This window comes from Capsaspora owczarzaki (assembly GCF_000151315.2).
Source record: "Capsaspora owczarzaki ATCC 30864 unplaced genomic scaffold supercont2.9, whole genome shotgun sequence".
NCBI lineage: Eukaryota > Filasterea > Ministeriida > Capsasporidae > Capsaspora > Capsaspora owczarzaki.
The window spans coordinates 219,746-239,905 of record NW_011887300.1 but is presented as its reverse complement, the minus strand read 5'-3'; the positions used below and the strand labels follow the sequence as shown (position 1 = coordinate 239,905).

The 20,160-nt window shown below is 53.6% G+C and overlaps 8 protein-coding genes across 8 annotated transcripts; 3 read left to right on the top strand and 5 right to left on the bottom strand.

The window, feature by feature from the left end:
* Nucleotides 1-65: 65 nt before the first annotated feature.
* Nucleotides 66-4,015, bottom strand: CAOG_05464 (hypothetical protein). Its single transcript, XM_004346087.2, has one exon. It carries the CDS (start codon nt 3,989-3,991, stop codon nt 248-250), a length of 3,744 nt encoding a protein of 1,247 aa, XP_004346137.1. The 5' UTR covers nt 3,992-4,015; the 3' UTR covers nt 66-247.
* A 178-nt stretch (nt 4,016-4,193) lies between these two features.
* On the bottom strand, nt 4,194-6,567 carry CAOG_05463 (hypothetical protein; the record flags this gene model as incomplete). Its single annotated transcript, XM_004346086.1, has 3 exons — nt 4,194-5,621; nt 5,827-5,946; nt 6,058-6,567. The coding sequence occupies 3 exons, from the start codon at nt 6,565-6,567 to the stop codon at nt 4,194-4,196; spliced, it is 2,058 nt and encodes a 685-aa protein (XP_004346136.1).
* A 369-nt stretch (nt 6,568-6,936) lies between these two features.
* CAOG_05462 (hypothetical protein) lies at nt 6,937-8,660 on the top strand (the record flags this gene model as incomplete). Its single annotated transcript, XM_004346085.1, has 2 exons — nt 6,937-7,722; nt 8,535-8,660. 2 exons carry the CDS (start codon nt 6,937-6,939, stop codon nt 8,658-8,660), a joined length of 912 nt encoding a protein of 303 aa, XP_004346135.1.
* A 176-nt stretch (nt 8,661-8,836) lies between these two features.
* On the top strand, nt 8,837-11,211 carry CAOG_05461 (hypothetical protein). Its single transcript, XM_004346084.2, has 3 exons — nt 8,837-9,159; nt 9,266-9,445; nt 9,527-11,211. Exons 1-3 carry the CDS (start codon nt 8,865-8,867, stop codon nt 10,993-10,995), a joined length of 1,944 nt encoding a protein of 647 aa, XP_004346134.2. The 5' UTR covers nt 8,837-8,864; the 3' UTR covers nt 10,996-11,211.
* A 358-nt stretch (nt 11,212-11,569) lies between these two features.
* On the top strand, nt 11,570-13,339 carry CAOG_05460 (hypothetical protein). The gene has a single exon (XM_004346083.2). The coding sequence runs from the start codon at nt 11,816-11,818 to the stop codon at nt 13,007-13,009; it is 1,194 nt and encodes a 397-aa protein (XP_004346133.2). The 5' UTR covers nt 11,570-11,815; the 3' UTR covers nt 13,010-13,339.
* A 3-nt stretch (nt 13,340-13,342) lies between these two features.
* Nucleotides 13,343-16,458, bottom strand: CAOG_05459 (hypothetical protein). Its single transcript, XM_004346082.2, has 7 exons — nt 15,811-16,458; nt 15,092-15,413; nt 14,522-14,916; nt 14,237-14,441; nt 14,080-14,159; nt 13,862-13,960; nt 13,343-13,754 (listed from the first exon to the last, which is right to left on the bottom strand). Exons 1-7 carry the CDS (start codon nt 16,432-16,434, stop codon nt 13,533-13,535), a joined length of 1,947 nt encoding a protein of 648 aa, XP_004346132.1. The 5' UTR covers nt 16,435-16,458; the 3' UTR covers nt 13,343-13,532.
* A 466-nt stretch (nt 16,459-16,924) lies between these two features.
* On the bottom strand, nt 16,925-18,427 carry CAOG_05458 (methyltransferase-like protein 5). Its single transcript, XM_004346081.2, has 5 exons — nt 18,301-18,427; nt 17,876-18,152; nt 17,492-17,696; nt 17,297-17,398; nt 16,925-17,155 (listed from the first exon to the last, which is right to left on the bottom strand). Exons 1-5 carry the CDS (start codon nt 18,398-18,400, stop codon nt 17,099-17,101), a joined length of 741 nt encoding a protein of 246 aa, XP_004346131.2. The 5' UTR covers nt 18,401-18,427; the 3' UTR covers nt 16,925-17,098.
* An 85-nt stretch (nt 18,428-18,512) lies between these two features.
* On the bottom strand, nt 18,513-20,102 carry CAOG_08893 (hypothetical protein; the record flags this gene model as incomplete). Its single annotated transcript, XM_011272253.1, has 1 exon — nt 18,513-20,102. A coding segment is annotated over one exon (1,590 nt), but the record flags the coding sequence as incomplete, so codon positions are not given.
* Nucleotides 20,103-20,160: the final 58 nt, after the last annotated feature.

Below are 20,160 nucleotides of genomic sequence, written 5' to 3'. Positions count from 1 at the left end.
TGTGAGCTAATTCTGTCAGCATGTTACAAGTTTGCGAGCAAGATGTTATGGATTGATGTGTATTTGGAGTGTGTTCTGACGACGGGCGGTATCAGCTGCGTCTATCTGGCTGCATCTCACGCAAAATTATATTTTTCCAACAATCATTGACAATACAAGAACAAAGCCATCGAGTGTGGCGCGCTACTCAATACAATCATAGTTACTGATGTGCGTCGATGCAAAAGAGTTTGGTGGACGCAAAGTTTCATATTTCCGAGAATCTTCCCATGTCTGCTCCATGCCACAAACGCACTGGAGACGGGTCGATTTTTGGTTTGCCAGGGTAGAAGAGCCAGTGTTCACCCCGACCGATTGAAATGAGTGCGAGAATGGCCGCGGCGGGTGAGACGTTGACGGTGCGAGAAAGAGTGCTCAAATTGACTGCGTCGCCAAGGTTGCGGGGGTGCTTGTTGAAGTGTTTGATGCACTGGTTGACTTCGTCGAGCAATTCATCGGACGGCGCAATAGAGTTTCTTGATCGCTTTCGTTGCCACCCATCTTTCTCGAGCCGCCTGCTACACAACGCGATCAGACGGTTGAGGGTGTCGATCTGGATACAGGCAAATACGTCCGGGGTGAAAACAGCCTTCTGGGAACGATCCACTTGATCCTTTCCGTTGAATTGTTTCGGCATCTTCCAAAGTGAGTGCTGGTTACTATTGGAGCCAATCCAACTCGACTGCGGAGCGAGAACGTGGCGCATGATGAGCCCGACGGCCTTGTGCAGGCGATACTCTGGCGTAAAGACGTGCAATGATCGGAAAGCGTGGAGGAAGCGTTTGACAGCAGTACTCCCATCATCAGGCTTCAGCGCGAGTATCTCCTCGACGCGCGTGATGATAACGTCCTGTTCCAACTGCCAGAAAGAGCGACACAAGCGCAATTTCTTGAAACCGGGCAAAAACATGTCCTCTGTTGAGTAGTAAAGTAACAGCCCGGAAGGCGACTCGCGAATCGTTTTCGCGATGTCCCCTTGCACTTTGTGCGTCCAGAGGCGCTTGTCAATCACTTGAACACTGTCCATGTTTTGCACGCTGTCCGGTAGCTGTTTGAGTTCCTCCAAAAGGCTCGAGGAAACAACTTGGGATAAACCCATTTGTTTCACCAGGTGTAGGGCCGAGAACGGGTTGATGAACTTCCAACACAGCGAGTAGAGCGCCACATGCTCCATCAAAGCATTGCGTTGATGCACCTCGGCTGCCAATCGATTCACAACCATCTCCAGCTGGTCATTCGGATCGTCGCTATCAATACGCTCCGCAGCAAGAAATGCCTGAATGACGTCCACGGAGTCTTGCAACGTGCCGTGCCACGTTTCATGTTTCAGCTCTGTCATTTTCGCCACATGTTCAATGATGACATCGAAGAGCGTGCCTCGGATGGACTTGCTGACGCGTGAGTTAACCTTGCGCGCGCGACGATGGTAACGAGGGTACGGCGGCAGATGTTCAAGCAGCGAGCGTGCCTCAGTTATTGGCACCCATGTGTCGTTCTTCGGTGCATCCACGCACTGCGATAACAGTTGACCGAGGTGGGCTGCGGTCTGGTTGTTGCACCATTTGTCACCAAATGAATCAATGTAGCACATGCGCAGGTGAAGGAGATCAGCCAAGGAGCAATGTGTTGTCGAGTGCATTGCAGTGTCGAAGCATTTGCCGAGCGTTTTGTCACACACATCCGAGGCATCGACAAAAGGATCCGCATTCTCTTGTTCCGAACTTGACGGCATCGCCGTTTGAGGGGGCATCGGTTCGGGCGTGTTGCCAGAGGCCTGTTGCGCCTTCTGAGCCGCATCCTCTTGTTCCGAACTTGACGGCATCGCCGTTTGAGGGGGCATCGGTTCGGGCGTGTTGCCAGAGGCCTGTTGCACCTTCTGAGCTGTTTGGCAATCGACATTGTCCAAGATGGTCTGGTCCCAGCAGACAATAAACTTGTCCCCGTCGAGGTCGGAGCCCGCCATGGCGCTAGCGTCAGACGAGGTGCAAGATGAGGCAGTAGAGAACACAACAACATTGCGCAGATGGCAGAGCTGCTTGAATGCGACATGATCGCGGTCGATGGCCTTGAACCGTTGGATATCCGTCCGTAGGAAACACGGCTCCTTCAGCATCACCACGTCACCACTCACCAGCCCTGTTTCGCCAGAATTCACGTACACGTGACCAGGCGGCAGCAAGGAAGACCAATCGGCCACGCCATAAAGGCGAGCAGTGGAGGGGAGCGGGATGTGAAGAGGGATCAACTTTGAGCGGAAGAAGCTTGTCAGGTAGGTGAACTTGAGAGAATGCCCGGCAGCCAGCATGCGAACGCCAATATCGTCCTTCTCCTGCAAGTAGTACGCCAGCGCCTTTTGTTGATCTGCGAGCAAAAAATTGCAGTCGTCCAGGAAGGTTGTCACCAGTCGCTTCAGAAAACCACGCATGACGAGAGAATCGGTGGCGACTCCAATGAGCATGTCCACGATCTCATTGTTCAGTGTCACTGGCGAGGAGGGGAAGGCACAACCCAAAACTTCGAGACGTCGATGCTCCGGAAAGTCAGGCGTTTGAAATTTGAGCATCGAGCGTGGAAGGAGCATTGAAGGCATAGGAGCTGCAGCAGAAATGCCCTTGCACAGCTGTTCTTGAACTGTTTCCGTTACCACAACAAGCATTCCTTTGAAACCACCGAAGCGAATTTGGTAAGCACTCGGCACAAAGGAATTATCCTCAAGGAGGGATGCCGGCAATTCAAGAGCATCGTCGTGGAGTTCGTGTTGGTACGAGCCATCGCTTTCGTACTGCACGTTCCTGCTGACCTTGCCGCGCATCGGCCGGTTCTGTTCTTTGAAAGTCTTGAAAATGGCTTTCGCTTTGGCTTGCGTGATGCAGCCACAACCATCCGTCAGGATATGCTCTGGTTTCGGCTTGTCACCCGCTCCAGCCACGACGATGTCGTCGACGATCTTGCGCTCTTCATCAGAAAATATGACGGTTGGGATCGAGATGGAGTTGAGCAAAGCAAGGCGCAGAGAGAGCTTGAGGACGGTCGGCTTGAGCGCGCAGAACGCCTGTTCAGAGAAGGCCCATTGCAGCACCTTGCCACGATCCAAGTCAGTGTAGATCATTTTTTGTTTGTGTACGCCAGCAGTGGTGGTGAGGAGGAAGCGATAGTCGCGCCCCGCAACATGCAAGCTGCCAGATTGCAGTTTGAGACGCTTGGTGTAGGCATCGAAACGTCCCAGGCGCTCAGACTGCAACGCCTCGCGTGTGGTGTGCTGAGGCAATGCCACCCGGTCCTCGTCCTCTGCAAAGAGGTTGTATTGACGCACAGCGAGTGCAAGCTCAACCTCATTCAACTTGAGCGCATTGACGCGATTCAACTTGTCGCTGAGCGAGAGGAAAGGCGATACGAACTGGACGACGAGAAAGTGCTCCGAGCCGAACTGACGCACCAAACGGTTGCGGCCCACGCTGCCAAGGGTTTCCTCCCGCTTGAATTCCACAAACTCGTGCGTTGGCGACTGCAATGTGACGACGACCTTGAAGATGCTTGTGTCCGCCTTCGCACGTTCGGTCTCGGACGCTTCGCGCAGGTCCGTTGGTTCCAGCACCGCCTTGACTCTGTCATCGTGCAAAAGGTCAAGATGAATCAAAGTGCTCTTCGACACCTCCCGCAGCACCTCGAAGCGATCTGTCCACAGGCTGCTCTTGCATCTCTGTATAGACAAATCGCTGAACTTATCGAGAAATTGGGAGCTGCGGAGGGTTGGGAAGGCGAGACTGATGAGTGTTGGCGAGCCCAGTGCGTGATTGAGCAGAATGCGATGGCACAAGCGTCGCTTCGCTGCTGCTCCTTCCGGCGAGTTATCGACCTGAGAATACGAGCCGGTGAAAGTAGGGCTGTAGAGGAGGGACTCCAACAAGGAGGTAAGCTCATGGGGAGCAAAGTCGAAAATGTGTGGTGGCATTTGAAATCGAGATCGAGAAAAAACAAAATGAAGCCAATGCATTTTTGGGTTTTGCTGACGAGCATATTCTGGTGCTTTTGGATTTTTTTTTTTTTTGTATTACGTTCATTGGAGAGTGGAACAGCTTCTAAGGCTCAAAAACCACAAAGAGGAGGATCATGATCAGGGGCAAGGAGTAAGTGACAAGGGCAACGTGTTTAACTTATTCTTGCGGTTGCAAGTTTGGTGTTAGCGTCCTGGTCATACGGGCGCCGCTTGGTGACTCGGTTTGCTCATGCTCACCGGGTTTCGGGGGTAGAAGTGAAATGGTGGTCTTCTCTTCTGACCTGACAATGCACTTTCCCCACATCTTCGACGTGGGAGAGTCAGCAGGCGGGGCTCGCGGCACAATGTCCTGCAGGGCGCGGGAGTGGACGAGTTTGATGAAGGTGGTGTGGCTGGGTGTGAATGTGTTGTTGATTTTTGCTTCGCAGCGGGTGCGCCAGATCGCCCAGCGTCCGAGGTGGTACAGGATCGTGGCAAGCGCTCGCATTTCCTTTTTACGCGCAAGCGTGGTGGGGAAGGGACCGAACAGGAGGGCTTTGTCGAACATTGGGAGGGAACTTGAGTGAGCGTGCTGGAAGATGGCGTTCGCGGTTTCCCAAACCGCTTGGGCTGTGTGGCAGCGGACAAGGATGTGGTGCCAGGTCTCTCTGGCCGAGCGGCCGTCGTGTTTGCAGTGCGCGCAGTCGTAGCGCCCAGTGGCAATTCTGTCGTCGTACTCTTCGCGGGAGAGCGAGCCGGCGCGCAGCGCTTGACCATCTGTTTCCAGCCAGTCGGCGCCCAGTCGGTTGGTGCGGTGTGCAATGCGCCAGAGCAGGGAGGCTTGCTTGGATGTGACTAGACTGGTTCTGATGGAGCTGGCCAGTGATTCGAAGGGCACGTAGCCAACTTTGTTGATCCACCATTGGAGGGCGTCTGGTCTCGAGGGACGTGGAGTGAGCAGCTGCCTTAGCGTTTTCAGTTTGAGCTTGTGCGATGTGACTTGCAGGGGCTTCTGGACGCTTGAGTGAACGCCGTTGAGGACGATGTTGCTCCAGATGAGGGGCATGAGTTGAGTGCGGCCAACATGGTACAGCTGCTTTCGTGGGAGGAAAATCTTTCCCCGTTTGTTTGGTTCAGGCTTGGTGTTGGGAGCACGCCAGTAGACGACGGTGGCGTGTTGCGCGGTTGCCAGGCGGAACTTGGTGAGGACTAGGCCTGGCTGGGCAGGTGCGATCAGGGCGTTCTCCGACTCGTAGAACACTTGGCCGGCTCCGAGTGAGCTGCTTGTGAGCGGGCTGCCAGTGCGGAGCTTGACAACTCTGAAGAGCTTGGGATTGGCGTCGTCGTCAGCTGGTTGAGCCCAGCACCACGGTAGATCTTGCACTGACGAGATTGTGGAGCTATCCTGCTCTACGAGCGACGAGAGCTGGCTCCGGTCGAGTGCCTCGTGGAGCGTGTTGTAGTACTTTGCGTTGGTGAAGCTCTTGACGAGTGAGAGCGGGGACCACTCTTCTCTAGCTGGGTTACCGATGAAGCGGCGCAGGTCGCGGACGCGCATGTATCCGTTGAGGATCCAGCTCGGCCACCAGAGCGGCTTGCCGTCGTCCTGGATGTCCGGTGAGTCCCAGAGCGGGTGAGCGAGCGCCTCGTCGCGGCAGGCAGGGGTTTGGAGCTCTGGCCTGAGCTCAAAGGCTTTATGCCAGAAAGCAGAGCTTTTGGATAGGGGGGCATTGCGCATTTTGTATCAATCAATTGACGCTACCTGGCCAATAGCTCTAGGACCCAAACCCGTGGGAATCGGAGTCTCACACCAACGTGGCCCACTCATCGTGATGAAGCTTGTCCTCGTCGCTGGGGTTCGCACGATCATGTTGAGAGGCAATAGCGAGCGCGCTTGAAACTTCCAGCATTGCAACTGGAGTTATCATGCTCTGGGCCAGGTTAAGTGGCCCGTCGCGAATATCGGGCGTGCTCAGTCTGGCTGCAAACAAAACCTTGCTTGCCACCTTCCAAATCCCAACCACTCGCTCGGCCCCCTCTACCTTGAGGCTCTGTTTGCGGCTCATCGTTGGAAGAATCTCGGAAGCACACTGCATGACACGAGTGGCAAAATACAAGCTTGAGGCCGTCTTGTGAAATGGGAAACCCGACGAGCTGAAAGCCCGCGTATCCAAGGTTGAGAAGAACGGTTGGGAGAGCAGTCTTCCAAAGATTTCACGGCATACCGACAGAGGTTTGGAAAGATATGCAATCCGATCCAGGTCGCCTGTCGAAGTCGTGGCGTTCCAGCGCACAAGAAGCGCACACGCCACAAGGAACAACTCGTCCGCCCAGTCCACGGCACAGGTGCCATCGCATCCAAATGATTTTTTCCAGCGCCAGTCCGCCTTAGGTGGAAAGGCGTATCGGTTTCCGCTTCCGATAAACCAAAGGTACCTATCCTTAGTGACAATGTGCGCGACCAGCTTCAGGTACTTTTCCATCGCAGGTCCACAGTCGTATGCTTCATCACACAACGTATGCAATTCATGAAGCTCGATAGAAGGCTTCATCTTGTTCTGGTGTAGAGATCGTAATAATTTTAAATGCGCAACTGCTGTTTCGTGATGGGAGGAGGAGGAGAAGGAGGTGTGTGCGTGTGTTTGTGTGTATGGTGGCAATGGGACTTCCAAATCACAGTTGTATGCCCAAAGGCGTTTTATTGATGATTGTGCATTTTTTTTTGTTTTTTCAGTTTTCAACGTGGTCGCCCACAGCAGCCCGCCTCATGCCATGCCCTCCACCGAGGCCAACTCACCAATAACCTTCGGCTCAGACCGGAACCAGCAACCCTCCTGCTGTTTGATCGGTCGAGTCGATAGAACAAAAGCGGTTTGGGACTTTTGGAATGAATGGGAAGGTCACTCATTTTTTTTAGCAGAATGGCTCGCGGCGACCGTGTGTCTCGTACCGGTCGCGGCGGCCCTGCGCCTCGTGGCAATCGCGGTGGCCATGCGTCTACAAGCGGTCCAAATGTCCAGGCGTTTCAAGGAGGGCGCGGCGGCCTGGCGTCTCATAGCGATCAAGGCAGTGTCTCTCGGCGCGATGACCAAGCCAGCCCTCCCCTCATTGGCAACCAGCCTCCTCCTCCCCGTGACCCCAGCCAGCCGCATCGCCCTAACGGCAGCCAGCCTCCTCCCCCTGACGACCGCCAACAGACTGCAGAGGCACGGTGGTTCCAATGGCGCGACAAGCACCTCAATCTCGTCCACACAACCGATCGCCAAACCCACAGTGCAGCTTTTGTGGTTTTGGTCAATGATGACCCCAATGTCTCCCTCCTCCTGTTCGAGAAAAACGAGACCAGTCCGGGATGGGAAATGTTTGGTGGCAAAAAGCGTCTGCTGATTGTTCCGAGAAGACGGGAGGATCCGAGCCGAACAGCTGCGCGCGAGTTTGGCGAAGAAGCCGGCGCTGCCCTACGCCTCATCAAGCATGAGGATCTATATGATCTAGAGAAGGAGATACACCAACATCTCGTGCCTAAACGCTCAATGCTCGTCGTTGAAGGCACAGGGGTGCTCTACGTTGTTCGTGCGCCGACACTTTTTGACAAACTTGTTCAAGCTTCTGGCAACCACGCCCCCGCCGCGCGAGTTGTTCCATACAACTCGATACTGGCGAACGATCGCAACTCCCAGGAAACTCGTTCGCGGATCAAGGACTGGGTGCTTAATATATTGAAATCCGATGAATTTGCTCAGCTTGTTGATGCCGCTTTTGGATGGGAACGTGCTTGAACATACAGTGATACTTTTTGTTTTGCCAAAAATACTGTCAAATTGAAAAGGAGAGGGATGGAGAGAGAGAGGGAGAGAGGGGGGGGGGAAAACAGTGAGCATCTCAGCGAGTAGACCAACGCACACACCCCGTTGTCCTCAAGCGCAGCGCGTGTCCAGGCAGTGTTCAACAAGGCTGTAGTGTTGTCCGATAGCCAGCCATGGAACAACCTCGGCCCTCTGGATTTGTGCTTTCACAGTGGCAAGCTCAACTCGGTTACGAGAGGGGAGGGGGAAGGTCGGCGTTTTCAGTTGGAGACAGGTGGATTACAGCCCGGCAGATCCAGTTTTGTGACAAAGAGTCCTCCTCCTCATCTTTCTTCTGCACAGTCGATGATAATGAGCAGTCTTGCTTTTTTTTTTTTTTTTTTTTTTTTTTTTTTTTTTTTTTGGTTTTGTTATTTTCTCTGCGCATTCAACCTGTAATACATTACCGCCCGCCCCCTCACCTGACATCCAACTGACCTGATGTCACGCACAAACCTCCTACCACAAGAGGTTTTGCTGAACGCAAGCCATTACATCCAGCTGCGCGCGCAAAACGATCAAACAGCTGTCATGAGACGACACAATCGTCGCTTATGTTACGACCTTACCCGGAACATAACCCGTATCACTACTAAAGTATGCTAGAATGCGGAAGTATCGTGTACTAAGAATATAGTGAAGAATGAGGGGAAGCCTAACTAGGCTGAGCCTAGTTCGTAACAGCTTACAAGCGACTATCCGGCCCTTGGCTGTACGACGCCGTGTACCACGATAAACTTATTCCTCTCGACGATGCTGACGTAGCCCAAGCGGCAGCTGCCACCCTCGCAGCAGGATGAAGATTACCGCAATATGGGGATGGTACAGTATTCCATGTATTTTTCAGGTAATTTTGATGCAAGGTTTGTCACACAACGCTAAATTCTCTCGCGTCTTCTCTACTTCATGAAAGTTTTCCGTTGGAATGAGAGACAACAGCTTGTCTTCGTGCAAGGATTTTCAACTTGAATTGGAACAGTCCTTTTTGTCTCTTTTTCTGAAAAATGTCGCAATCCAGCGATAGCCAAGCCAGCCACCTGTCCACATCACCTGCTCGGCGACCGCGCTCGCCCTCAGCTGCAGCCCGTTCGCCGAGCGAAGTGCAGCGCCCTCGCGTGGAGCAACCACACGGGGCAGACAGCGAGCGAGCAACGCTGGAGGTCGCGATGGCCCGACTGAGCTCGGCACTGAAGGAAAATCTGCGATACTTTGATAGCCTTGCAACAACTGTCCGCGATTCAGGAAATATCGCACAGGACCAGCGTTTGCACGCCATGACGCCTGCCCGACAAGACCCAAGCAAGTGAAACTCTGTCCGCCTTGCTCAGGTGCTGGGTCTCGCACATGGAGCCTCACTATCAATGTGTTTGCGCGTGATTTTTATTGTTTCAACCGAATGTGGCAGATCTTCGAGATGCAGTTGCTGCTCTTCAAGCAGAGAACCAGCGGCTTCAAGCAGAGAGCCAGCGGCTTCTTGCAGAGTCTCAAGCAGAGACCCGGCGGCTTCAAGCAGAGAGCCAGCGGCTTCAAGCAGAGAACTCACGCTTCAAGCGGCTTCAAGCTCAAGCTCTAGGCGAGCATCCGTGTAAGTATTGATTTCTCTCATTTACATTTCTCAGTCCCGAGATCTGCCTTGCTTGCTCATTTTGGAACCTCGGTTTGGTAGTGGGCGACAACGACTTGCTTGTCACGTTTTGGCGCGCGCTTCTGGCCGGCCAGGTGACTGAGCAGCCGCACCGCGTCAATGGTGTCGATTTTGTTTTCTTGGTTCTGCCTGACGATGTGGTCTGGATGGGGAAACGCAGAATGGGCCGGACTCTCATGGTCCGCGAGTGCTATCCTGCCCTTTTTGACATCATCACCAATTCCGGAGCTGAGCGGCAGCCCTGGGTTGTAATCGGCAATCCGGGCATTGGCAAGACGTTCTTTTCGGCATACTTCTTGTATCGTATCGTCCAGCGGTGGCGAGACGACCCACAATCTGAGTTGACTGTTGTCTACGAACCTGCTCAACTTGAGGCCAAGCCGCGATACCTGCTCTGCTCCGACCAGACCGTGTCAAAGGGCAGCATCCTTTCCGACCACTTTGCCCTGGCGCTAGACTCTCTCAAGACCTGGTACCTTGTCGATGGCCACGCTGCTGGTCTTTACGATGCTCAAACCTTGCTCGTCACCTACCCTCGCCGCGAATTTTACAAAGAGCTCGAGAAAGATTCCATGCCAAGGCGGTACATGCCAGTGTGGTCGAAGGACGAGATTTTCGCCTGCCTCCACCAACAGAACGCGACTCCAGAGAACATGCGAGATGCCGAAATGCGATTTTCACGGTGGGGTGGCATTGCTCGCCAAGTTTTCAAGGCTGAGACCCTGCAGAACTCAGAGAGACCGTTGCAAGAGGCGATTAACAGTTGCAAAATCGAGAACATTCGCAGCGCCGTTGACAAGCCCGCTGGTGAACAAGAGGCGTCACACCGAATTGTTCACATCGATGTCCTACCAAGCACCACATGCCCTTACCAGGAAACTCGACTGTTGTTTGCGTCCGATTGGGTGGTCGAACAATATCTGCATCGTTCGTTTACCGAAGAGCATGCCAATCTTGTCCATTTTCTGGGTGCAGTCAATGATCTTGCACCTTACGCCTCGCTTCGCGGACAGCTGCTTGAGAAGTATGCTCATAGCATCATCCCGCAGGGTGGCTCCTTCCAAATTCGTGACTTGTCCAACACCCAAGCAGCTGTGTCCACTTTGGTCATTCCACCGCTCACGCGCGTTTTGTTCCAAGCGCTCAACCAGGTCGATCTCCAGTCGAGCAACATGTACTTTCAGCCCACAGCTAGCAATCATCCGGCCATCGACGCCGTCATCTCACCGAACAAGTTCTTGCAGATGACGGTTTCGTTAAACCATCCGATCAAAGCGCAGAGACTGGCTGAAGCTGTCCGTCTTGTGCCAGCCCCCGAGCTGTACTTTGTGGTGCCCTATCAGATTTTCAACGATTTTAAGGCCCAGGATTACCATTCGGTTGCAGGTCAAAAGCTTCTTGACACTCCTCAGAATGTCAGGTACGTCCGACAGTTTGCATTGAGCCTCTCCTTGTCGACCATTCCCCGTCCAGCTCCTTCTAACACATGATTCTACCAATTCTGGTACCGACACACACACGCACACACACACACACACAAAAAAAAAAAAGAAAAGAAGAAGAAAAAAAAAAAAAAAGAGCGTGAAGCAGCTTCAATGTAATCGCACTCTCACACCCAACCTCAACTTGCCAACCCCTCGCGCACTTGTCGGATGTGCATGGTCGGCTGCCCGAAGCGTCACACACTCGATATTCGAATCCAATGCTGTTATCGAGTAGCACCATGCTCAGCGTCTAGTGACGTTCCTTTTGGTTTGTTTTTGTTCTTGTTGCTTTTTTTCTTCTTTCCCTCCTTCAAAAATACCGAAAACCAAATAAAAAATTGCATGTTCCAACTGCTGTGAGCCAATTCTGTCAGCATGTTTCAAGTTTAGGAGCAAGAGACGGCTGATGCAGAGAATGCGCGCGCACGCGCCAAAACGAAACTTTAGATCCCTTCGCAATGCCACGACGTCAGGGATGCGCTGAAGGGACCGTTTTCGACTGCAAACCCAACGCATTGACTGTTTACCTTGCGGCTCACCATCGCTACTTTTGGCAATCGGATTGTGAATCATTCATTCATTGACGTTGAATCAACAAATCTTTTCACTGTTCCTCGACGATACCTTTTCCAACCGTTCTCCCTCTCTTTTCGCTTGTTCTCTTGCTCGCCACATCCCATCTATATCACGTCCACGCGCCAAAAGTTTCGACCTTGAATCACGCGGTTCCTTCTGTGATACTTGGTGCTCATACACGGCAATCCGGCCCATTCCCAAAAACAGTACTCCACGAAATTCCCTTGTGCTTAGTTTACATCCAAGCTGCATGGCCTCCCGTTCGAGAGCCACGCGAGCCTCAGGCTTGAGCAGGCGCAATACTGGCAATGCTGTTCATGGCGCTGCTGATCAAGGCGCTGCTGCGGATGATGGTGACATTGGTCCGGATGGAGATGACGTGTCAGCGCGCCGTTCGTCCAATCTGGGCAACAATCGTCTTGCTTACAAGCGTGGCCACGACAATCCCGACGCCCCTGGCACCCAACGCAAGCGTACCCATCAAGAAAGCGAAGACGACGACAATGCTGCCAGTGGCCCCTCGGTTGAGCCACGCAGCGCGGTTCCGGACAACTCACCCTTCGCATCCCAACTCGAGGAAAATCAGAAGGTTCTTGACCGCTATCAATGGTTGTCGAGTACTTCTGAGAACGGCTTAGCACCCCAGCCTGCGCCACCGACCATCCAGGACAGCGCGGATCGCACTCCAGCGCTTCCCGAGCAGCGCAAGGGTCCCGGTCGTCCTCCAAAACCCGCCAGTTCGGGTGAAGCTGCTCGCCAAGCGTGGGAGCACTTGATCAACGCAATTGGCCGTCCGAACGCCACACCCAGTGATATGGGCGCTCTTTTCAAAACAATCCTGCCATTCTTGGACAGTTATGTGCTACTCGACTTCCTCAGTGCCTGCTTTGAAGAATCAACTCAAGTTTGGTTTGACAGATTGGAGGCTGACCCCGGCCTCTCTCAATTTCGAAATTTAATCGCAGAGATGACTCGAAACAAACTATCTGAAGCTGAACGATTGGACGACATTGAGCAATCGGCCTCTAGAGGTGCTGGAAACGGATCTCAGAATTCCAAGTGGAGAGGCAAGAAGCGCAGAGTTCCCACGATGATGCTGAGGCCTTCCATCGTCCATGGCATACTCTTAGTGGCTGCCTTTAGGGTCAACTACGAACACTTTGGGAAGCCTCGAAGTTCCAACAAGAAAGGCAACAATTCGGATCAAAACGCTCGAAATAACTGTCCTTCATTTCTTCAACGATTCCACACCTTGCTGAAGAACTTGGCCGACCCTCAGAAGCCGCTGCGTTCTTTGGCATTCCAAACCTACGAGGAATTTGAACGTTTTCAGACGTTCTTTGAACAAGCTGGGAATCTGGACCTCCCGCAGAATGAAGCCAATTACGTTCGGATCTTGCACTTCCTCGCCATCCACTTACCCCCATATTTCAACCGCGAGTGACCTTGTGTCACTTGACTTTTGTGAATCTACCTGACCTTCTTTCTCTTTGGGGACTGACATTTTTGTCTTGGAGGACTGAGTAGCGCGTTTTGTGCCAGGCCAATGAGGGAGATTCAAATCACACCATCTAAGAGCCAAGCTAGCTTTCGTTGGACGCTAGAATTGCTGTTAGATGATGCGATTTGTCTCTCCACTGGACTGGTGAAACAACCTGTGCTGACTCTCGCCTCTCATGCACAATCTGTCTTTCTCCTCACACTGTCTGTCTTTCTCCTCCCACTGTCTGTCTGTCAGTCTGTCTGTCTGCCTGTCTGTCTGTCTGTCTGTCTGATGTCTGAGTCCCACTCAATTTGTGTTGACTTTATTCCAACGATCAAAACAAGCGTGTTCAAACAATATCATTCAAACAATAAAAACAAGCGTGTGCTTCGTCCTAGACATTGAAAGTGTATCTGCAATGTACACTTTCTCTCCATGCTATACCGGAAGATGGGGTGACATGACCATCCAGCCACGATGCCGTTCAATTCTGAGCGTCATTCAGTGCGGCGGGCTTGCGCCGGATGGTGCCGCCAGACGGGCGCGCAAAGGAGCGCGACCGTTCCAGCCCTTCTGTTGGAGGCGGGTACGACTCCATCTTGAGACCGCGCGGTCTTGGCTGGTTGGTGCCCTTTGCCCGCACAAAGTACTCGATATCGACACGTGCTTCCGCTGCTGTGACACTCTCCGCAGCAAACGCCAGCGACTATCGCGTTCGTCACACGCCCCGCCCCCATTACCATCCAAGAGACAACCAGTGAATTGTGTGCCAACAACACCTTCACCCGGTGCAGTGGAGTGTTCAACCGGTACCTGAGAACTGGATTCGTTCACTTGGCGCTTCAAATTAATGTACTTGATGAGTTGCTCTTTCAGGAAGCCCACACGCTCGAGCTCGGCTTCCTCAAAGTCCTAGGGAGACCAAAGCAATGACAAACAAACAAAGAAACAAACAAAGAAACAAACAAACAAAAGCCCAATGAGCGACTCCTCGACAAAGCTCATCTTGAGTCGAATCATCTCAGCCTTACCATGCACCCATGAATCATGTCATCCTCCAGACGCTTGTGCGCCTTGTTGTACTCGTCGACGGCACGACGGTACTCATCGGCTAAGTGGTATTCATGGAAGAAACAGTCAGAGTCACACTCGACCAAAACACAAAGACAACACAATCTCAACGCTTACCGGCAACTTCAGCGCGCTGGCGCATGCGGCGTGCATCCTCTTGTACTTTTAAGAAATCCTTCTTGGTCATGTGGTCGAGTTGGCCGCGATCTTCCTTGGTGGAGGCTTGCTCGAGCTCTTTGCACTTGTCGAAAAAGTTTCGCTTGGCACGATCGACGTTTGGGACTCTGTCGGCCAGGGCCTTGCGGTCTTGCGACAATGTGACCTGCACATTAGACAACGCGCTGAGAAAACAGCAAGGCACACATTCAATTACAAATGTCAAACCAGAGAGTGCACCCCTACCTCGTATGCCTTGCGCTGCTTCTTGGCACCGTCCTTGAACTTCATAATGGACTTGTCCAGATCTGTCACGAGAGCGCCGGCAAAGCTCTGGTGTGCTTGCGATTGGTTGAGCATGTCCATTTTGACTTGGTTCCACGCCGTCTTCAGCGAGCCTTCCTCCTGATCACCCAGCGAGGTCTTTGCTAGTCGCGCAAGCTGCTTGGCATACTGGTCTTCGATGGCGGCGCGCTCTCGCATAAACTCTGCCATATCCTTGCACACTTCCTTGCCATTGCGATGCTTGAGCACGAGCAGATCAAAGCCCAGATTGCCCTTGTCATCTTCGCCCCAGAAGTGGTCGACAAAGCCGATTTTGTTTGGATCGAGCGGTTCGTTGACCTCGGCCTCGAATTCGGCTGCCGGTGAGAAGGGTTGGGATTTGTTTTGGTTCAAAAACGCAAAAAGAGAAACAAAGAGGAATCAGGGACGAAATAGGCCAGAGGAAGCGCCAATGAAAAGAAAGGCAAAAGTCGTGAGCACTTGCACATACAGCAACAAGAATACTTGCAACAACCATCGCGCTGAACACACCGTTTGCGGAAGCAACAAGGGCCTTGGCGTCAAACTTGGAGATGTCATAGTCATCCTCATTGTAGGACATACGGGTCATTGGCGCCGAGTTTTGCCGACGCATGCCCGGCTGCTCAGCGTCAGTCGTGTTCTGAGACGTGGGCGGCGGAGGAGACGAGTGACCCGATGTCGGCGCAGACGACGCCGGATAGTCGTACTCTTCGTATGGATCGTCCTCATCCTGGGCCACGTCGGCGCTCAAGTTCTCCTGGCTCGAGCCTCGAGAGATTGCCTGTTTGTGCTGGTTGGCGAGGTGTCCTTGGAGTTGCGACCGAATTTTGTCCTGGCAACAAAGGAAAATGGAAAACAAAAAAAACACCCGGAGGCTGAATGAGAAACCGGCCATCAAGTGTGTAGCAACGAGAGGTATGTGGACGAGGTCTCTGAGGGACAGAGGTGTGTCTGAGTTGAGTTTCTCAGTATGTGAGCGCGCATGGCAACCAAGCGTGGCTCAAGTTTTCAAAATCCCGCCCCTCCCTAGCCCCGTATCAACTCGATACAATGTGTATGCAGAGTGCGAGTCTGGGCTTTGGCTTGATGATCCCCTCCCAACTGCCTTAAAGACGATCATTGAAGCACAACGCAATCTCCCTGCACCAAAGTCAACCCAGCCGCCTCCTGGTTTCGGTGCAATTAATGGTGAGCCACAACGACGCAAATGTTCCGGGGTCCTCCCTTACCTGGTAGGCCGCGGCTGCTGCGTTGGCTGCTGCAGGAGCCGTCTCGTGATGATTGACTTGCGGGGCGCTGACGGCTGGCTTGGCTGGCTTTGCTGGCGGCGGCTTGCTCGGCGACGACGCAGTAGCAACAGCAGCATTAGCAGTGGCATTCAGCGGTGCTGCCGGTGCAGGTGCAGAAGGAGCCGGACCGAGCGGTCTCGCTGCTGCTGCTGGTGGGGTTGTGGTCGCTGCGGTTTCACTGACTGCTGCTGCTGCTGCTGCTGCTGCTGCTGCTGGTCCCGGGACGTACTCTGGCGCCTTCCACGAGCGCTCCTTGGTTGCCAGATGGACATAGTAAGCGCGGCCCTCTGGCGTAGTGTATGCCTTCCATCCGTCGGGCAGGGCAATCTCGCCGTTCGCGTCGAGCAGCCGGACGTACTGACCCGGGAAATAGCCGGACTGCTGCTGCTGCTGCTGCTGCTCGTCGTCTTCCGCATGGCTGTCGGGCACGAGCAGTCCGCGCCACCAGCCAGAGCCGTCGTCGGGGCGCTGCAGGACTTCAATCCGCGCACCCTTGGCGAACGACAGCCCGTCGCGCTTGGTGGCGGTGAAATCGTACACGGCGACGCAGAACTCGGCTGTCATGGCAAAAAAACAACAAAGTGACTGAGTGAGTGACTGACTCGCGTTCAGTACAAGTAAACTCAGTTTCGATGCATGAGAAGAAGGAGGAGCAGCAACGTGTGGACGTTGTGATCATACTCAGTCGGAGAGTGAATTGCGACGAGCAGTCAGGGTTGAGTGAATTGAGAAGTCAGAGAGAGAGAGAGAGGCAGTTTGACGGGTTTTAAGACCTCGTGCTGCTTCTTGGTTGCTTTGCGTCGGTTTTGTTCGGTGGATGACGTTTGAAGCGTGATGTCAGTGGGCTGATATAAGATGAGAGACAGGTTCATCTCAGAGACGGGGGGTTCTGGTTTCAAATGCTCTTTGTATGGGAGAATGGAGAATAAGAAATAAAACCGGCCAGCGAAACTCATTTCGGATGAATAGCGTGCTGAGGTGACACGCAAGTCTGCGTTAGGAAGGTCAATTAACGAACGATGGAAGGCGATGCAGGACGATGACAGCGTCATCACTGCTGCGTGAGAGAATGGGCGAACTTGCAGGAAGAGCATGTCTGACGAACTGTGACTGGGACGCGGTTTGACCACACAAACTCATCCTACTGATACAAAAGCAAAACTAAGGTACAAACAAACACAAAACTCCCACACGCTACACAGGACTGTCGCTGTGACAAGAGCGGTTGTTATCGCGAAGGAGCGCGCGTGCAATCAAGACGAATGAGATCCACAGCGACGTCGACCTGCAGTTCAGAATGACCCATGAAGAAGCAACATCAGAAATGTGCGATACTCTGCAAAGTGCAACACCGCCCTGTTCCGATACACACGACCAACTAAAATCAAAGAAACAAACCGAAACAAACGAATCATCTCAAACTGACCGATTTCTCCTTGTGGAACTTGTACATTGCAGGAATGTCAAAGCGGAGCTCAGCCACAACTTCCATCGTAGTGCCCCATTCAGCAGCCTTCTTGGCAATGTGCTGCCAAGCGTTGTGGGAAACCCAATTCAAATGAGATCGACGGCAGCTGGCAAACAATACCACGCCATCGCACTGACTACTCTGACTTCTTACCTTGCGCGTGCTAGTCTTGTGTAGTGACCAGACAGCGGTGCGTGCGAGCAGGACGCCGGCGTGCAGAAAAGTCATGTCAATTCCGGCATTGTTCTTGGTGCCAAACGGCGGGTTCATAATCACCGTATCCAGCGACTTTGGCCGCACTAACAATGGCAAACCGTTGCTCGAACTTGCTGCTGGGGAGCTTGAGTCATTTGTGGATCTGCAGAATAAAAGTTGTTCGGGTTCGAACGCGGTCATTGAACAAAAGCAAAACCATCCATCCATTGAAGGTCAGCACGAGTTCCATGCCATTGAATCATGACACAATTTCATGATGACTGCAATCTAATCTAACGTAGATCGATCCAACCGTGCATGCATGCATGCATGGGAACGTACAGTGCAGCCATCTGAATGTGCAATGGCGGCTGAGCGTTGGCAGCCAGACCGAGCGCCTCGACGACGTCGCAATGCACAAAGTCAATGTCGCACTCGAATTCAGCAGCATTTGCGGCTGCAATCTTGAGCGCGTCCGTGTCAATGTCAAATCCCACATTGTAGGCGCTTCCGAGCAGAGCGGCGCCAATGCTCAGCACTGCGCATCCGCAGCCCAGATCGCCAACCGCCTTGCCCTCAATGTCGCCAAACGAGTTGTGCATTGTATAGAGCATCTGTGCTGCGAGGGTCGGTCCAAGCGACAATCAAATGTGCAGCAGCCATGTGAGCCCCGCGTTTTGGGTCATCGCTGCCAACGTCCCCCCAATGCAATGTACATGGACTCTTATTCCACAAAGTCAAAACAAGAAACAAAGTGAAAAAGGTACCTGCAACGTGTGGTTGAGTCGGATACTGCTCGAGCTTGACTTTGGGCGATGCAAAAGCCTCAACGTCCTGAAGCGCGCTTTCCAAGTGCTTCAGTTTCATTTGCGTTTGTGAGATTTCTGAGATTATTCAAAAAAAAATAGACTGGACATGATTGCAATTTTTAGTGTGGAAATTCTTCGATACAAGCACCCCTTTCCTCCACCACCTCAGATCAGCTGCGCTGAGCGACAAAGGTCTGCAAAAAGTTGCCAGTCTCGAACGACTCAATGTGCCCGCGACAGACAGGACAGCGCTCGTTCCGTTGCATGAGGGTCGTGGCGCATTCGGTGCAGAGACAGGCATGCCTGCACGGCATGAGCTTGGCAGTGGTGGGCGCCGAGAGGCAGATCAGGCACTCGCGCTCGCGAGCTCCGTCATTCTCGTCGGCCGCAGGCGGGGGTCCTGGCACTGCAACGCCGAGAATTTCAAGTGCATCGGTGAAGGACGGCCGATACATGCGCGCCTCTTCCATGCAGTCAATGGCGAGATTGCACACTTGCTCGGCTTGCGCGGTGGAAGCTTCCGACCACGCAATGGTCGTGTCAAAGGTGGCTCGAGCGTGTTGATTTCTGCGAATCTCGCGACGGGCGTTGCCTCGGAGGTTGAGCGAGGGCTCTTGGCCCGTCAGCAACTCAAACAGCAGCATGCCGAACGAAAAGACGTCCGTCTTGAGGGAAACCTTGCCTTCGTCGCGATACTCGGGACAGAGGTACTGCATCGAGTGCTGGATGCCCTGGCGGAAGATGTGCTTGCTGCTGGCTACGGGCGGCGAGCGGGACAGGCCAAAGTCGGTGATTTTTGCAACAAAATGGTTGTCGAGCAGCACATTGGAGGACTTCAAGTTGAGATGGAAGACGGGGCTGCGAGGGATGGCTTGCTGCACAAACCGCATTGCCTCTGCCACGCCCACAGCAATGGCATGACGCTGTTGCCAGCTCAGCGGAGGAGTGTTGTTCTTGAGCGACAGGCGATCTCTCACCGATCCATGCTTCATGTGCTCAAACACCATACAGCGGTCGCTGCCTTCCTCGGCGTAAAAATAGAGGGGCACCACGTTCGGATGGCTCAGGCGGGCGAGGAGCTCGATTTCCGAGCGGAACTGGGTGGGATCGGCGGACTCTTGCGGCAGGAGCCTCTTGACGGCCACCAGCTGATCGCCCATCATGCACTGGTAGTAGGCGCCAGTGCGACCAGAGCCAAGGCATGCCAGAGGCGTAAAGTTGCCGGTGAGTTCCAGGACGAAATGCATGGGCAGCTGCGGAGTCTCAACCCTGTTGGCCGCGGCCTCAGCCTCTGCAGCCTCCATTTCGGCAAACGCCGCGGCCGAGACGCTCTGCGCTGGTTGAGTGCCCGGGCGACCAGCCAACTGCGCCGCAAAGAGCTCAACTCGGACGGCCTCCAACTCTGCCTCTTTGGTGGCCATCTCCTGCGTTGCAGACAGGAGCTGCGCTTGCAGCTGCTGCACTTGGGCTTCGAGCTGGCGCTGCTTTTGTGCAGAGTCGGAGAGCGCCTGCGAAGAGACCTGCTGAAGCTGGGCATGGCGGCTTTGTGTGGCGCGGATGGATTCTCCGGCCTGCATCAGCCGCAAGCGAGCGGCGTCAATGTCGACGAGCTTTGACGCAAGCTGGGTCTCCAGTGACTTGTTTGCTTCCTGGAGTTGCTGGAACTCGACATTGCTGACAGAGTTGAGGAGTTGGGCGTGGACGAGCGCGTGCGTTTCTTGGAGTTGCTTGAATTCGTGAGTGGAGGTGAGGATTTGGGACTGCAGAAGGGCGTTGGAGTTTTGGAGGTGCTGGAGTAGTGCGTTCGAGTTGAGAGCT

What these genes read in the sequence shown, in the direction of transcription:
- CAOG_05460 (XM_004346083.2), top strand. Translation starts at nt 11,816, where the DNA reads ATGGCCTCCCGTTCGAGAGCCACGCGAGCCTCAGGCTTGAGCAGGCGC.
- CAOG_05459 (XM_004346082.2), bottom strand. Translation starts at nt 16,434, where the DNA reads ATGACAGCCGAGTTCTGCGTCGCCGTGTACGATTTCACCGCCACCAAG. An exon ending in CCAGCGCGCTGAAGTTGCCG is followed by an intron (nt 14,160 to 14,236) that starts GTAAGCGTTGAG and finishes AATACCACTTAG; the next exon opens with CCGATGAGTACCGTCGTGCC. An exon ending in ACATGATTCATGGGTGCATG is followed by an intron (nt 13,961 to 14,079) that starts GTAAGGCTGAGA and finishes TGGTCTCCCTAG; the next exon opens with GACTTTGAGGAAGCCGAGCT.
- CAOG_05461 (XM_004346084.2), top strand. Translation starts at nt 8,865, where the DNA reads ATGTCGCAATCCAGCGATAGCCAAGCCAGCCACCTGTCCACATCACCT. An exon ending in GCCTGCCCGACAAGACCCAA is followed by an intron (nt 9,160 to 9,265) that starts GCAAGTGAAACT and finishes CGAATGTGGCAG; the next exon opens with ATCTTCGAGATGCAGTTGCT. An exon ending in AGCTCTAGGCGAGCATCCGT is followed by an intron (nt 9,446 to 9,526) that starts GTAAGTATTGAT and finishes TCGGTTTGGTAG; the next exon opens with TGGGCGACAACGACTTGCTT.
- CAOG_05458 (XM_004346081.2), bottom strand. Translation starts at nt 18,400, where the DNA reads ATGAAACTGAAGCACTTGGAAAGCGCGCTTCAGGACGTTGAGGCTTTT. An exon ending in GACTCAACCACACGTTGCAG is followed by an intron (nt 18,153 to 18,300) that starts GTACCTTTTTCA and finishes CGACCCTCGCAG; the next exon opens with CACAGATGCTCTATACAATG. An exon ending in AGTTCCACAAGGAGAAATCG is followed by an intron (nt 17,156 to 17,296) that starts GTCAGTTTGAGA and finishes TCTGAACTGCAG; the next exon opens with GTCGACGTCGCTGTGGATCT.
- CAOG_05464 (XM_004346087.2), bottom strand. Translation starts at nt 3,991, where the DNA reads ATGCCACCACACATTTTCGACTTTGCTCCCCATGAGCTTACCTCCTTG.